Source organism: Pundamilia nyererei, unplaced genomic scaffold (genome assembly GCF_000239375.1).
Source record: "Pundamilia nyererei isolate P.nyererei 1_Seehausen unplaced genomic scaffold, PunNye1.0 scaffold00072, whole genome shotgun sequence".
NCBI classification, from domain to species: Eukaryota; Metazoa; Chordata; class Actinopteri; order Cichliformes; family Cichlidae; genus Pundamilia; species Pundamilia nyererei.
The window spans coordinates 2,249,163-2,265,870 of NW_005187473.1; the positions used below are offsets into that span (position 1 = coordinate 2,249,163).

At 41.5% G+C, this 16,708-nt stretch overlaps 1 protein-coding gene across 1 annotated transcript in view; it reads left to right on the forward strand.

Moving 5' to 3' along the window:
* The window catches only part of ap1m3 (adaptor related protein complex 1 subunit mu 3), a 33,042-nt gene extending 19,828 nt beyond the window's left edge, over positions 1 to 13,214 (forward strand). Inside the window, exons 6-12 of the mRNA XM_005737026.1 lie at positions 1,409 to 1,535; positions 5,135 to 5,277; positions 6,293 to 6,364; positions 6,648 to 6,806; positions 8,848 to 8,973; positions 9,502 to 9,577; positions 12,230 to 13,214. Of these exons, the coding sequence (XP_005737083.1) occupies positions 1,409 to 1,535; positions 5,135 to 5,277; positions 6,293 to 6,364; positions 6,648 to 6,806; positions 8,848 to 8,973; positions 9,502 to 9,577; positions 12,230 to 12,252 (726 nt within the window). The 3' untranslated portion in view covers positions 12,253 to 13,214. The remainder of the gene's footprint in view (positions 1 to 1,408; positions 1,536 to 5,134; positions 5,278 to 6,292; positions 6,365 to 6,647; positions 6,807 to 8,847; positions 8,974 to 9,501; positions 9,578 to 12,229) is intronic.
* The last annotated feature ends 3,494 nt before the right edge of the window (positions 13,215 to 16,708 follow it).

Below are 16,708 nucleotides of genomic sequence, written 5' to 3' on the forward strand. Positions count from 1 at the left end.
TGGGTCAGTGATGGTCTGGAGAGGCATTTCCTTGGAGGGACATGCAGATGTCTACAGGCTAGGCCACTGCACCCTGACTGCCATTAGGAATCAGGATGAAGTCCTTGGACCCGCTGTCAGACGCAACGCTGGTCCTGGGTTCTATTTTGTGTATGATAATGCCCAGCCTCATGTGACAAGAGTATGCAAGCAGTTCTCAGAGAAGGGAGGAAATGATACCATTGACTGGTCCCCACTCAACCCTGATCTAAATCCATTAGAACACCTCTGGTCCATATGATGCATCTACACATATATATATATCTACAAACATATAGATAAATATCTGCACATGGATCAAGGTAATTTTGGACCCTCCTCAGCATTTTAGTGCTGCATCTTGAAACAGTGTAAAGTACAGTAATCTAGGAGAAGATATTTAGGCCACAAAGAGATGATAGTATTGCTGGTTGGAGGTTCTAATCCTCATTGTAAAGGAAACTATTTGGTTAAAAACAAAGACTACAAAGTTCACAAAAAGCCAGATGTGCATAAAATTCTAACCGAAGCCCCCCCCACACACACACCGGGCTTAAATGGACAGTAATACCACGGTGTGCAAATGTGATGTTGTCAGGCTTCATGACCCAATTAGAGGAACTTCTATTTTTATTAAGGTCTAAGATTTCCTGCAGCAAAAGAAGAAGACGTTTGAATACGTGAACATGCTGCGTCTTCAAATGCACAAAAGAATCAGATCTTCTCTCATGTGCCTCGTGTTTGAGGCAACACCTCAAGGACAATCAAGTTACAACTGCAGTTATGAGTCATGGAAACTAATTTGGTGGAGGTGTTCAACCACTACACAGGGGTGTAAAAACCAGTAACCGCTTCCTTCTCTGTGAACAGGGACTTTTTAAAATGTTGACAGAGTTTTATTTCTTTCTTTTTTTATTTTGAGGTATTTTCTGCTTTATTGAAGTAGTAAGGAGTAGAGCAGGAGAAGACACAGCACAGGGCTGTGGGTTGGACTCACACCCAGGATGCTGGGTTTTAGCCATGTGGTAAATGGTTGCCTCCTCACCCAGTGAGTGAAACTAGCACCCCAACATTTTTTTTTTAGTCTTCCTCACCAGTGTTTTACTTACAGTTCTTACGCTGCATGCTAAAAGACTTTCTGTTTTGTCCCTCAGACTGTGTGCATCCTCTGAATGGTTAGGTCGATTGGTTTGTTGCTTTCTTCTTCTGGGAACTACATATCTGAAAAGTGTAATTCTTCAAATAACGAATATGTATTTGGTTCAAGAAAATTGTAATTGTAATCATCAGACTGAACTTCCACAGCTGCAAGGGGCAGATTTGACTGTGTAGCTTATGTATTCACAGAATCGAAACAAACTAATGTCAAAATTTATTTTCTTCTCTGTAGGTGAGTGCCAGTGGCAGTGTCCTGCGCAGTGAAATAGTGGGTAGCATCAAGCTCAAAGTGGTCCTGTCAGGGATGCCTGAACTTCGACTGGGCCTCAATGACAAAGTGCTGTTTGAGCTCACAGGCAGTAAGTAACAGTCACCCACAGCCATTTGTGTCACTAGAAGCCTTTATTACAGAGCTGAACACTCGTGCAGGCAGCTGACAGAATGAAAAATGACCAGAATCCCTGTATATCTGTGGATTTATCTCAGTATTATACATTTAAAAACAACATCCAGCACACATAAGGGTTGCAACACTTGAAGTCAGTGAGGGAAATTTAATTGGAGCTGGACCTGCATGTGTTTACAGTAACTTTTAAACATTATTATGTACCGATCAGGCATAACATTATGCACGCCTAATATTGTGTTGCTCCCCCTTTTGCTGCCAAAACAGCCCCTGAAGGTGTGCTGTGGGATCTGCCACCAAGATGTTAGCAACACATCCTTTAAGTCCTGTGAGCTGCAAGGTGGATCAGACTTGTTTTTCAAGCACATCCCCACAGATGCTTGACTGGAATGAGATCTGGGGAATTTGGAGGCCAAGTCAACACCTCAAACTTGCTGTTGTACTCCTTGAACCATTCCTAAACCATTTTTGCTTTGAGGCAGGGCGCGCTATCCTGCTTTCATCGGTGGTCAAGAGTACTCTAACACTTTTCTATTAGAATCAACATTGACATTTGCAGTAATTTGAGCTACAGTTGTACACGGGCCAGCCTTCATTCCTCACATGCATCACTGAGCCTTGGCCATCTATGTCCCTGTTGTGGGTCAACCACTGTTCCTTCCTTGGACCTCTTTGATAGATACTGACCACTGCAGACCAGTAACAGCCCACAAGAGGTGTTGTTTTGGACATGCTGTAGACTTACACTTGCCCATTTTTCCAGCTTTTTGTCCACATCGATTTGGGGACAAAATGTTTACTTGCTCTTTAATATACCCCACCCACTAACAGGTGCCAGGATGAAGAGATAACCTGTGTTATTCACTTCATATGTCAGTAGTCATAATGTTTTGCCTGATCGGTGTAGTATGCAGTCTATTTGTTGTAACTGATGAAATGACAGTAAGCCTCTAAACGATCAGTAGAATATTTTATTGCTTTTTGATACACTTTCTACTTTGTTTGGTGCTGGTTGAGCTTTTGGCTTTTCACTCTCCCCTTGAACTCACCCTCACGCTTTAGCTCCTCTTTCTGCCTAAATCCCATGCATAACTCTCTTCCTACCTCTACCTCCCCCTCTCTGCCTACCAATTTTTCCACCGGTGTTTCCCACTGCTACATCTTTTCTCGCCTACTCCTGCACATCCTCCTCCTCCTCTTCCATCTCTTCTTCCTCCTCTGCTTTGCCTTCATTTCTTTCCCCCCCTACTGTTTCTAGTGAAGGGGAAAGGCTCCTTCACTGTCTACCCTCTTTGCCTCTGCGTTAATCCTCACCCCGGGCTACAGCCCTGCAGATGAAAGGTGAGGGTCCGCGGCTATCCTATGCAGCCCACAATCCCCCTGCTGTGTGTAGGAGTCTGGGAAATAGCATATCCTCAGAAATAATGATCAGAAATAATGATCAAACAGACGCACTGGCAGATGCAAACACACACGCACACACACTGTTAAATATTAAAAAGTGTTTTGCACTCTCATCTCCTGCAGTTACATTTTACATATCATTTCCCAGTCATTGGATTATCATAGTTGCTTGGTTTGTACTTTTTAGTCACAGCTTGATGCAGACAAAAAAAGAAAGAGGAAGTATAAATCATTTAATGCTGCCCTCCGCTGGTAGAAGTCCAGAACTGTCACCACACGGAGCTGAAATAACCATAACACAAGTCACTCCTGTGTTATTTACTGACTGAAAGCAAGCAAACAAAATCATTTCTATCCCTTGAATGTCTACAGCTGCTCGCATATTCTCTAAGTAATTCAAAATTCTCTCTCAGTGGCCTCAATGGCTTGTTTAAAGTCAGTGGAGTTTTAGGTTTTGAGACTGTGTGGATTGGGTAAAAATGACAGACGTTTTCAAAGCAGCCCATATAATCATATTATGAGCTGCAGGCTACTTTGCGTGCAACTAACAATTATGTTGTTATCAGTTTGCACTCTTATCATTTTCTTAGTTAATCAGTTTCTCCACAAAATGTCAAAGACTCATAAAAATGCCCAAGGTGACAGCTTTTAATTACTTACGTTTATAACTGACAATCAAAAATGGAGAGGTATGTTGTTTACAATAATATACATCAAACATTAGACTAACCAATCTTCACATTTAAGGCGATGAAATATTCCTTTGGCCACTCGAAGCACCATTAAGATGCTTTAGGCATTTATCAGTTGTCACTATAACGTCTTTTTTCCCCCCACTGTGTGACAGTGGACAGAAAAACAGATTAGGTTGCTCTTGTCTGCTACTGTGCATTAAAGACATGCTGAGAGTGGCCGTAAGGGTGAACCACAGGGGACACTGCTGCATCTTCAATCCTCCTCTGGCATGTGCACTCACACCTGTCTCTTCTTTGGGCCCCGAGGTCCAGGGAATGACAGACAGTATCCTGTATGACCTTTCATTGCTTGTCTTGATAACGCTGCATACAAGTGTGTGTGTGTATGTGTGTGTGTGTCTATGGTAGTGGCATAGAAGGACACAAACAGGAAGCGTTTCCTGCTTTTTCTTGACCAGGAGTGTTGGGTTCTCCATGGCATCCACCTTTCTCCACTTTCACATTATAAAATGTCACACACACAGACACACACAAAATCAATAGAGAAACAAGCGCAGTACACAAATCTGCAAAACGGGCATGCATAAACACATGCACGAACACCAACTCACGAGGGAGGACAGTGAAGAAGAATACACACAGAATACACAAATACGCACATCCACACACAGGCAGGCGCATTCCCTCTGACAGGCCTCAGTGCTGGTCCCGGGGTTGCATTCTGAGCAGGTGAAGCCTTAGCTCACTATTGAACGGGGGATTTAGCTGAAGGCTCACAGGCCCACAGTCATTACAGCAGTTTTTCACCACTCTGCACCCTCAATTAACCACGGCAGAGGTGAGCATCAGGCGTTCTCCAGCAGGCATCAGAGGCTGCCATGAAAGAGATTCCCCTTACAGTGTAACTGACTACTGCAACAGTGCAAGTGTGTTCACTCTAGGTAGCAGCTTTAACTTTGAGAGTGTTTTTGTGCCGAGTCTATTCAGGGATTTTCTTTTTTAATGGTTTTGCTTTTGTGACTTTAATATTTTGGGGGGCAATTGGCTACATAAAAAAAAAATCTGAATACATGGAGGCAATATTGTCACATTTGAAATACTAAATAAATTGTTATAAACAACTAAAACAGCAGTGCATACAGTGCAGGTGTGACTATATCAGAAGTCATTCATATCGCTTGAATGTCTGCAGAAATCAGTGAGTTTCATTTGGGGGGATGATGGCAGCAGGTATTAAATACAAACTGTGTGCTTGTGTGTAGCAGCAAAACTAATTGTTTAGTGGAGGATGAGAAGAAGGCACTGTGAGCTGGTAACACACTGCTTTCAGTGTGTGTTTGTCTGAGAGAGAGAGAGAAATGGAGTGAATGTTTGTCAGTCATCATTACCTTGACCTTGATTTCCCCAAGGCTGTGTACAAAGCTCTCAATCTTTGTGTGTGTGTTTGTGTCAGGAGAGAAGAGCAAGACAGTGGAGCTGGAGGATGTGAAGTTTCATCAGTGTGTCCGTCTGTCACGCTTTGAGAACGACCGCACCATCTCTTTCATCCCCCCTGACGGCGAGAGCGAGCTCATGTCCTACCGCCTCAACACTACAGTGAGGACACATAAACGTTATCAAAAGAGCACATTCTTTTCACATTAGGTCAAATGACATGACAACCCAAAAAGTGTCTTTATTTTATTGTTTTTGTACTCTTTGATGTTCATTTTTGTTGTATTAAGCTATCTACTTATAGTGAAGCTTGCTGTTCATAACTGATCTTCACAGTCATAGTAAATTGGTAAAGTTGTTAACATCCAACACTTTAAAAGACTCAGTTTTAAAAATAACATTACCCAGCTCTTTTTGGTCAATCGCAATAAAGAAGTAAAACTTTCACTCCTTTAGTGTACTTGAATGGACATCACTGTATCTGAGTCGCTGACTGTATTTATAAAAAATAGATGGAGCCTCCACAATGTTACCCAGTGGGGCTGAAGCCTTAAGCCTTGTTGGAGTGACCTTTTTTTTTTTTTTTTAGCTTTGTTAGCAAGGTGCACCCATAAGACAGTATTGGTGTATTACATATACACAGATAAATAGTGATTATTGGTAAAGAAATATCAAACCACAAACTTTATGTCAGTACAGTTAGCAGCACATCAGGCCATATTATTTGACATTTAACTTTGATTAAGATGCTCTAAAAAGGACCAAGGACCAACAAAACTCAAACTAGCTGATGTCATGCCTAGCAGGTAGCTAGTGGCTAAGGGCACCTCACCTTTCATTCAAAATGTTTAAGTACTTCTGTTGGTCTTCAGCAGCTCAGCCAATAGTTTCTGCACAAACAAATACTGTTAGGAAACCTGGATAAAATAATTATTCCAGTTACTACGAGATGGCATGATGAGACTTTAAAACCAAGACAAACACTCCCCTGAGTCTTTGAAAACCAGGATAAAGTGACTGGATGTGTGAATGTTATTTACAGCCTTCTGCAAGCACAGCCTCAGCACTGTTTGTCTTGTTATGATGTGTGCAGCGATGCACTCGATTGTGCGCTCGGTGCATTTCTGACCTTGTGTCCACTCTCTGAATCCCTCGGCGACCTCTGGATCTCTGACAGGTGAAGCCTCTCATATGGATTGAGAGTGTGATTGAGAAGTTCTCTCACAGCCGCGTGGAGATCAAGGTTAAGGTAACGATGAATGACACACAAATATATGAATGCACACACATAGAGTAAAATGCACCATATGCTGATCTGGGTTTAAAGTGCATTAGTGCCTTCACTAAAGCTGATCTATAATTTATGACACATTCAATGGATTGCTGTTTGCCATCTGTTTGTTCGCAGTGTGGTGATGCAAAGTAACAACACTGTTGCATAATTGCAAGGTCTTATTTGAATTTGTGCATGTGCTTTTTGTTATAAAGATCTTTAATGACGCTTGAACTCTGTTCTCTGACATCATCTGCAGGCTAAAAGTCAGTTTAAGAGCCGCTCCACTGCCAACAACGTGTCCATTCTGGTGCCGGTGCCCAGTGATGCTGACTCACCCAAGTTCAAGACCAGCACAGGCAGCGCCAAGTGGGTGCCTGAGAAGAATGTGGTGCAGTGGAACATCAAATCTTTCCCTGTTAGTGTGGCCTGTAAACAAAATATATTATGTTGTCATTACTGATATTTTCTCACAGGCATAGCGCTTCTCAACAAGCAGCAATAAATACTAGATTAAATCAAATAGACTGAAAACGACAGACATTCTTTAGCTGTTTTGGAAAAGTGTTTTCCATTTATTCTTTTATTCATACAAAATCCAATATTAGTCCCTTAAAAGTAAATACTGCCCAGAGAGTGAGCTGCCTTGACCGAGGTTTGCGTTCTGAGAGTGCTTCCTGTTTATACTATAATTCATATACTCTGATCTATGTTAGACACGTGTGTCCATTTTTCAAAACTTACAGCAGATGGCGCAAATTCTGCTTTTGCTTTAAATGTAGTGGCTCAGGACCAACTATGGATCCACTATATATATATATGGAGGTTTTTAAGCTCCCCTTTTCCCAAGTGATGCTTTGAAAGCAGAGCAGCAGCAGCTTGATGCACTTCTACATAATCCTGAAACAGAATATCTGTCAGAAATGAAGATGTGTTGTGACAAATATTAGACAGCAGCCATTTATCACTTTATCGCCAACCTCCCAGCATACAAAACCAGACACAATCACATCTTATCTCCCCTATTTTCCACTTTGTTTTCAGTTTGTGTCAGTTTCTGCTCTGTAGGCTCCTCAAAGGAAATTTAACTGGCTTGAAGCTGAGGTTCTTTTATCTGTCAAGTCTTGATATCCCCTTTTGTAATTCATTACACATCTAATATGTCAGGGAGGGTTAGCAATTGCAGCTGTAAAGTATAGTTGACTAACTTGCGTGTGACTGTGCAGAGGATTTTTCCATCACTCGCAACCTTTGTACCCTGTAAAAGGACGTATTCTCTCCGGTCTCGAGGTTTAGATTGAGGAAACAAACAGAAAGCGGTTATAGAGAGCGCTCATCCACAGTCAACCAGCTGTGAGCTCCACCCAGCTACGTCTGACTCTGTTTTTATAAACACCAGAAATGTTTATGCAGCATTTATAAGTCAATTTGCCTTCAGCTATTTTATAAGCATGAATATATGTATCTTTGACATATTTATCATTTATTGGATATTTCTTATCAGCCTTAAGCGAGGGCAGAGCTGATAAGGTTTCCCATAGCAACCGTATAATGACAAGAAAAAATGTTTCATAATCAGTTCAACAATGAGGCTTTTTTTTTGTTTGCAGTTATTTCGGTTTGTCGGTTTATTGAAGTTTAGAAACGACATTACCAAATGATTATTATGCTTAATCAGCTTCTTCCTGTGACAGATGGGTTGCTGCATGAATGCACAATTTTCCGCCACAGTTAGAATAGTTATTTTAAAGCAGAGTGTTTCTGTGTTTGGGCTTCTGCCTGAGCTCTTCTCTTCGGTTCGATGTGGGCAGGGTTCAGGCGGACAAAGGTGATGTCACATACAACAGCGTTTCAAAATTGTAATGACACTTGTGTTGTTTTTTTTCCTTTGTTGCCAGGCTACTTGGACAGAAAAAAAGAAATTCACTTGCACAGTACTAGTGAAGCAGAATAGATTCGTTTTTGTTTTTTGTTTTTCTTATTTTTTAACAAATGAACAAGAATGCTCCAGTTGTCGCTTCATCACTCTAAAATCAATCCATCCAACCGTTAGCTTGAGCTGCTTATTATTTAAAAAGGTCCTCGGGTGGCTGGAGCTGGAACCAATCCTAGTCGACTTTGGGTGTAACAGGAACACCCAGGTTAAAGTCAACAGTAAATATATTATATTATGTGGTTTATATTATAAACCAAGTGAATAGGAGGCTTCAAGAAAGTCGAGCCAGAGAACAAACTTGCATGTGTTTGATATAGTATATGCTAAATCCTAAAAAAAAACTATATCAGATTCACCTTGATATGATAAGGTAGTTGCCTCGTGTGGCTGTGTGTATTAACTGGAATGGGACGCCCCCTTGAGACATGAGCTTTATAAATGGCATCATCCTAAATTTAAGAGTTTACCTAACAGACCCAATAACAGCTCTGTGGCCTTTTCTCTTTTCTGTTTGGGTGTCTAGGGGGGTAAGGAGTACGTGATGCGAGCACACTTTGGGCTGCCCAGCGTGGAGAGCGACGAGCTTGAGGCAAAGAGACCAATCACAGTTAATTTTGAGATACCCTATTTCACTGTGTCTGGGATTCAGGTAGGAGATGACAACGCACCGTTTGCCTTCACTGCCTCCTTGTACAGCTGCATTCTGTAAAGTAAAAATTATTACTGGAGTAAATGGATAACTTATTAAGTCATCTTTTAAGTTTATGGCAACGATCTCCTTACACACTTTGTCTCAATTCACTCCTTGTTGAATTTAAACCATAGAGCAAAACTACCTTCACATTCCAATGTCTTTGATATTTAGGTCATTTATAAATGAGCTCTACCTGACTACATTAGAGTTCACATGTCATTAAAAATGAGACATTTTTTAGTTCTTCAGAATGTCTTTTATTTCTTCAGTTAGTGAGAAGAAAAAACAATCAAAATGTGGAGATCTGTGGTTTTCGCTAGATAGAAGGCATTTATATCTGCTGTAAATGCACTGACAGAAAGCTACCTGAGCGCACAGTCTGTTTATAGTAAACTGTAATGTCAAACCACTAAATAAAATGAGGGTTCATAATGTGTTTGAATGAGTGAAATAACTGTAGTTAAAATGTCAATGTTCCCCCAGGTGCGCTACCTAAAGATCATAGAGAAGAGTGGTTACCAGGCGTTGCCATGGGTGCGCTACATCACGCAAAGTGGAGGTGAGAAAATAACGCAGGGAAATGGAACTCATTACAACTCACCCTTAAAAAACAAACACTGCAGATTGGCCACTTAGGACCACTTTTTAACTGGAAATGCTGCTGCTCTGATTTGGCAGCACGGTTGATGAAGTTTAAGAGAATTTTACAAATACTTTTTGAAGGATGAAACTTTCATGTACGACAGAGCTGCAAATGTCTGCATCTGTGGTTTGAAAGCCCTTGGATTTAAAATTGCATTTCTCTCATTAAGTAATAATGTAGTCAAAGTAGTCATCATATCGAGAATCATTTTTGTTTTTATGAAATTGTTCTCAAAAGTCTAGGCAATCAGGGAAGCAAGAATAATTATTCTAATTTAAAACATATTCACAATTTTCAAAAATACTCATTCTTAGCTTTGTCCAAATAATAGCATTAAGATAGTTGGGGGTAGCAGACCTGTGACAACATGGACCTCAGGTGGTTAAGGTTTCAGATAAAGATAACTGAAAAGCATTTTTTTAAGGTCATTATAAGCTTGAGGAAAAAAGAAAAAACACAGTTTGCTTCATCAGGACTGTGTGACTCATCTCATCCACAGATTAGCTAATTTGAAAAAACCATCACGACAATTAACATCAAGTGTCGGAAGACTACACGGTGCATATTTTGAACTTTTTTTGGATTCCAAGTTGGTGTTCCTAGAAAGACAGAGGAGTAAATTCCCAAGAGAGATCAGAGTCACAACCGGTCTTACTGCATCAGTATTCAGTGTGTGTCCCTCGAATGAACCCAGCTGGATAGCATCTATCATATCTATTACCTGGCTCTATCACCACGAGCCATGTCATCAGGGGCTTAGAGTGACAAAATGCAGGTTGCCAAGGATAGAAACCTTCTGGCTTCTTCGAGGCTTAGGTAGCGTGTTTAATGTCCAACTTTGAACAGAAACAGCCGAATTTCTGCAGCAACGTTAGCACCTGGGATCTTGAGATTCAGTTGCTGCCCTGGGAATGAACCCACATCCGTCTGCTGATGACAACAAGGGCGACAAGGACCAAGAAGTGTTTGTCAGCTTTGAGCTTGTTTCATCCCATTAACCTGAGATGTTACCTGCAAAGCATGTTGAAATAAAAAGCAACACCTTCGCCCCAAACACACACTTGTCATTTGAACAGGTCAGTTTAAAGCTGCAGTGTATTGCTGAGACTGCAGCAAAGTCCTCCACACAGGCTCACGGGTTTCAGTGGGGACGCAAATGGTAATGATATGGAGATGGGAGTCCAGTACCTCTGCTGGACAACCGCCAGAAATCTTCAAGTTTCATACCTGCTATCTGCCCCAGGAATGAACCTGACTGCATTACATCAATCATATCCATTACCTGGCTTTGTCAGGGATGAGTCAGGGGATGGAGAGGTTGAATGATACCACAGGGTGCCAGGAGGCTCCCAGGGTGGCAACTTGGCAAATGGCAAGGTTACGATCACCTTGCTGTAGCATCAGCAGAGAAGCAAAGGAGAGAAAGCGAGAGGGATCGAAAGGAGAAAAGACGAGAACAAGTTAGAGAAGGAAAGGGGACGAAGTTTGGGTGACTTGGAGAGATGGCTATTCCCTTTCTCTTACTGTTAACATCAGCAGCACACAGAGGGAGACGGGCGCGATCACATTTCACTCGACACTACAGGCAGACACTCTCACACTGATTAAATAATACCCTGATGCTGTGTACTGTAGCTAGTGGCTCATTAATGATTGATGAACAGGCATTTGCTTGTACTGTACAGCAGTAAGTCAAAGTGATGACCACTAATATCTGACTGATCAGGTGATGATGCACATTAGCTGGATGTTTAACATGACACATCACTGATCCAGGTTGTCACTGGATCCGGTTCTTGATATCATAAAGGACTGCTTTATTTCAGTGGAACCACATCTGCCCCCGTCTCACCCTCTGTCTAGCATCGTCCTCTGTCACACCAACCCTCTGCATGTCCTCCTTCACTACATCCATAGAGAATCTTCTCTGTGGTCTTCCTCTTCCTCCTTCAGGGCAGCTCCATCTTCAACATCCTTTACCCAATATATCCCTCTTCCCTCCTCAGGTCCTGCCTGTCTTACTTTCTCCACTCTTACTTTGTAAATGAACCATCTACTTTTAGTTAAGCAGATATTTAATCCCCCTTTTTTCTTGCTGCTATTACCAACATATCTGTGCTCACCCTGACCCCTGGGAACACCCTAAACTCACCTCTTTCACTGAGTTGTTGATATTTAACTCACCGTCTTGTAAGTATTATGTGCCAAACTCTGAGAAACTATTCAAAGGCTGTGTTGTCAGGATTTTTTGTTGTTTTTTTAATTTAATATATATATATGAGCATGGTTCAGTTAACACACACTCTGTATTCTGTGCCACTGATATTTACCTTAAGTTGAAGTTCAAAAGAGTCAAAACAAAAGCGCATAACATATGCAAATGGGATGTTCGCATACTTCTGCTTCATCTTTTTTGTGACACCTCCGGGGGCGCACACGTGCATCGTAATTATTCTGTACACCTTGTTTTGAGATTTAATGGCACCATTATAAAGTGGTAGTGATGTGCAAGAGCACTGAGGGGAAGCAAGCTGCACGTTAATGCTCTGCTGTTACGTCTCTTGGCAGATTACCAGCTCCGGACGAACTAAAGGGCACAGACGCTGCTAGACGAATGGATATTTTCTTTCTCTGTCTGTCTTCGTCTCGCCTCCATTTCTCCAGATTCCTCTCTGCAGCGGACAGCAGAGGACAAGTGCAGGAGGACAATTTTTTTTCCTTCCCCTTACACTGAATGGCAACAGGACGTCATCCCTTCCTCTAAAACTAACTTGACTCAGACGGGAAAGTGTGGTGCAACACCTCTGACCTGTAATTTCTATTTCAGATTCCTCCGGTCTTCAGTAAAGCGTAAATAATAAACTGAGCCTCACTCTAAATGAACATGGAGGGCTCATTTAGAGTGAAGTTTCTGGACTCTTTTTTTTCTAGTTTTCTTAAGAAAGGGAAAAAAACATGTTATTGTAGTTTTCGAAACATGGTCAATTTGGGCTGCTCAGCTTGTCCAGTGGCTTTCTGCTGAGTACTATGTAATCTGACTGATTATGTAGTCCCAGTGTACAGCAGCTGTGATTGTTTATCACCACTTGTTATTTCTCTAAGGGCCATAATGTTACAGACTGGTGATTTTTCTCTATATTGAAAAATGCCAAGTACTCAAGTTACATGTGGTTCCAGGCAGGATCTTAGCTTCAACACAAAAACAGTCAGCATCTTTAACATTCGTCTTTCTCAATCACTCCTATGACCCGTCCTTCATATTCAGTGGTTGATTTTTGTCCTCTCGGAGCATGTTTTTTTTCTAGAACCTTTGTGTGGCACGTTCATTGCCCCCAAAAATGCCTGCGTCTCATCAGCCCTAGCACTGTGAACTCCAGTGCACTGAAATTAACACCAGCAACCAGATCAATGATTAATAAGGCACAATATTGTCAGAGGCATCGGCAGTGTAACGCGACACCGTCGACACACTCTCATGGGGCCTGTAACCTTGTCCTTGTGCTCAAAATCAGCTTCCAGCTCTGAGCACATACTGAAGGAATGAAAAAGGTGGGGGGGGTTTGGGGGTTTCTTTTTTTTTATCCTTATATCTGTTGTTTATACTGTAATCACTAATCACTGCCATGTGGAAAGGAGACTTTAAAGGAAAACAGAAGGGGGTACAAAGGTAAAATTAACCTGAAGAGAGTGTGTGTGCAGAATGTGAGAATATTGACAAAATGGTGAAGAATTCTTTCCCCCAGGATTCTTCTCGACTCCTTCTACTGTGCACGCTTTTCACCACATCAGTTCAGCTGCATTGCTAACAACACAGAAGAGTCCCGAGTCATTTTTACCATGTTTGCTGTTAAAACAAAAACATACTATTACAATCAGTCCTTTTCTTTTTTTCATGTGGAGACCTGTTTGAGACCCCAGTGACGATTTTAATAGATCTGTGTTATGTGTTTTGATTAATTTATCAAGGACAATTTGTCCATAGGGAACAAAGGGATATATTTGGAAATAAAAAATTTTGTATCTTGTTATGGGATATCAGTGTTTTGTTTGTTTGGTTGTAATTTTTGCACATAGTTCCTTACTACATTGGCCAAGCAAATTTTAATATTTGTGGGTGAAATAATGTTTGCCAGCTCTGAAATGTAGATCAACAATCTGTCACATTAGTGAACAGATCTCAGATTAGTGCTCCATTATTATTCTGAGTTAACGGCATAAAGGCGCTACATTAAGGTGCAATTCTTTTAAATGATTAGTCTGACATTTTGTGAAATATGCTAATAAATTCTTGCGGGACGTTAGATGAGGTAATTGATGCCATTCTCATGTCAGTTTGCTACACGGACCAAAAAAATTAAAGGAGCATTTTGAATATACATGAGATTTCAGTAGGAAAAAAACAGGCTGGATATCTATACTGATATGGACTGGGTACTGTTTCAAATGATGCAACATTGTTTGATGGAAATGACAATAATCAGCCTACAGAGGGCTAAATTCAAAGACACCCTGAAAATCAAAGTGAAAAAATTACACGGGAGGCTAGTCCATTTTTTCAAAATTTAATTTCAGCAACTCATAACGACACTCATGAGGTCCCTTTGTAGAGCTCTGACAATACCAGAGGATGCCCCTAATGAGATGATGGTTGGTGCCCTGAGAGCTATCTTCCCAGGTCTCGACTGGGGCACCACTGAGCTCCTGGACAGTCTGGGATGCAACCTAGTGGCACTGGATGGATGGAAACAAAGTCCTAGAGGTGTTCTATTGGATTCAGGTCAGGCAAAGGGTGGGGACCAGTCATTGGTATCAGTTTTTTCATTTTCCAGGAAGTACCTGCAAACATACTGCCACATGAGGCCAGGCTATGTTGTGCACCAGGAGAAACTCAGGACCTACTGCACCAGCATATGACAATCGGACTCCACGGTGCCGGGCACTGAGCACAGGGCAGACGTCAGCCCCTCAAAGCCACTCTCATGAAGTCTGCGTCTGATTGTTTGATCAGAGACATTCACAACTTGTGACCTGCTGGAGGTCATTTGGTAGCTCTGGCAGTGCTCATCCTGTTCCTCCTTGCACAAAAGACCAGATATCAGTCCTGCTGATGAGTTAAGTCCATTCCAGCTCTCCTAGAGTAACTGCCTGTCTCCTGGAATCTCCTCCATACTCTTAAGACTGTGCTGGGAGAAACAGCAAACCTTCTGGCAATGGAACATGCTGGAGGAGCTAGACCACCTGTGGCATCACTGTAGGGCCCTGGTATTGCCTTGTGTTACCAGTAGTATTACCGCAGACCCTAGCCAAATGCCAAATTAGTGGGGAAAAAAAACAATTAGTGGCCTCCACCCCTAAAACCATTTGTATTTGGGGATTGTCTCACTGTTGCCCCTCCTGTTGTTAATTTCATCAACACCAAAGCAGCTGAAACTAATTAAAAACCCTCTCTGCTACTTAATTGACCAGGTCAATATCTCAGAGGTTTAACTGACTCGATGCTGTACTCTGATTAAAAAGTGTTCTTTTGTTTTCTGGCATGTTTTGGTTGCCTGGGGTTAGGGATAATTGTTATCTAGTTAGACCGCAGACAGCTAAGTAGTCATTGGAATAAATGTATGCAACATGCTAATGCATAGCGTTAAGCTAGAAGAATTGTGAGTAGAATTTGAAGGGCCACCATATGCATCTTCACGTCTCACCCACAGATGTTGTTTGGCATTTCAGCAATACTGTGTTCAAAATGAAGCCTAGTTTTGGAATCAAACGAGAACTCCATTCAAATGCAATGTGGGGAAAGTCTTAAGCAAACAGGATGCACCTGAACAAAGTTAGGAGGGCCACAGTACAAGGTCTGAATATTTTAGTAAATCAGAATTTGGATTTTTTTTGTTTTGTTTTATTCTTCAGCAGAAAAAAACGTGTTTTTACTGCAGTGTAAACTTGTGGACAAGAATGACCACTTTATCCTTTTAAGATGAATTTAACAACACGATACCAAGCAGAAGAGCGGTCTGAATGTCTTTCAAATCCAGTGTATAGCAGAGAAACAATTTGTCCAGTTTTTGTATTCTTTCTTCTGTTTAGCTTGACAGAAAAGCTCTGAATCCTCTCCTCCCACACAGTCCTCTCTCCTCAGTATCAGAACTGCCTCCCAGTTCGCTCTGTTCACCTCTTCTGGCTGTCATGCATGGGTTCACAGCCAGTCATTTCTACTGTATAGGCCACTGCAGGTCAAAAGGCAAACTTATGTAAGTAAAAGTCAGAGGATTTCTGTGTGTTGTCAAAATCCAGCAGGGTCCGTGCTATTTTATTTTTCTCAGTGTGTGTGTGTGTGTGTGTGTGTGTGTGTGTATTGAAAGAAAGTGGTGCTGGTCTATGCCAGCCCCCACAGATCACTGTGTTGTGCATTGTGCCTTCAGCTTGCTGTCCATCATCACACCAACAATGGTTAACTGTGTGACCCTTCTGTCTCAAGGCAGCAGCCTGTGCGTATGTGCGGACAGATAAGAGGCGTTACTGACTTACATACGCACACACAACAGAAACACAATGCAAGGCCATTTTTTAGGTTCTTCTGTAAGTGTTTCGCAAACACGAATGACCTTTTGCGTCTTCTACTCTGATTCTGTCCTTGCGTCTTAAAAGTATCGAATGAACTTTTCCTAAAGGACGGAACATGATTGCTTTTGCGATATATTTTTATATATATATATTTATATATATTTATATTTCTGGAAACAAGAAGGATTAAATTATACCAAAGCTATATTTTCAGCAGCATAGCGTGGAGTTGTCCAATTCAGAGAAAAACTCACGTAGACATATCGACAACCTAGTTTAAACGATTGCAAATGCACTGAAATTCTATGACTGGCCAGGCTGATGCAATGGATTTAATTTCACTGATTTTTCTTCGTCTCAGCTTTGTGAGGAATGATTATGGCTTATTATCTGAGCCAGAAATAGCCCACATCTAATAAATTCAAAGTGCCGAGACTACAGATGACACCTCCAGCTATGCACCGCGGTTAAATTAAAAGTGTATTT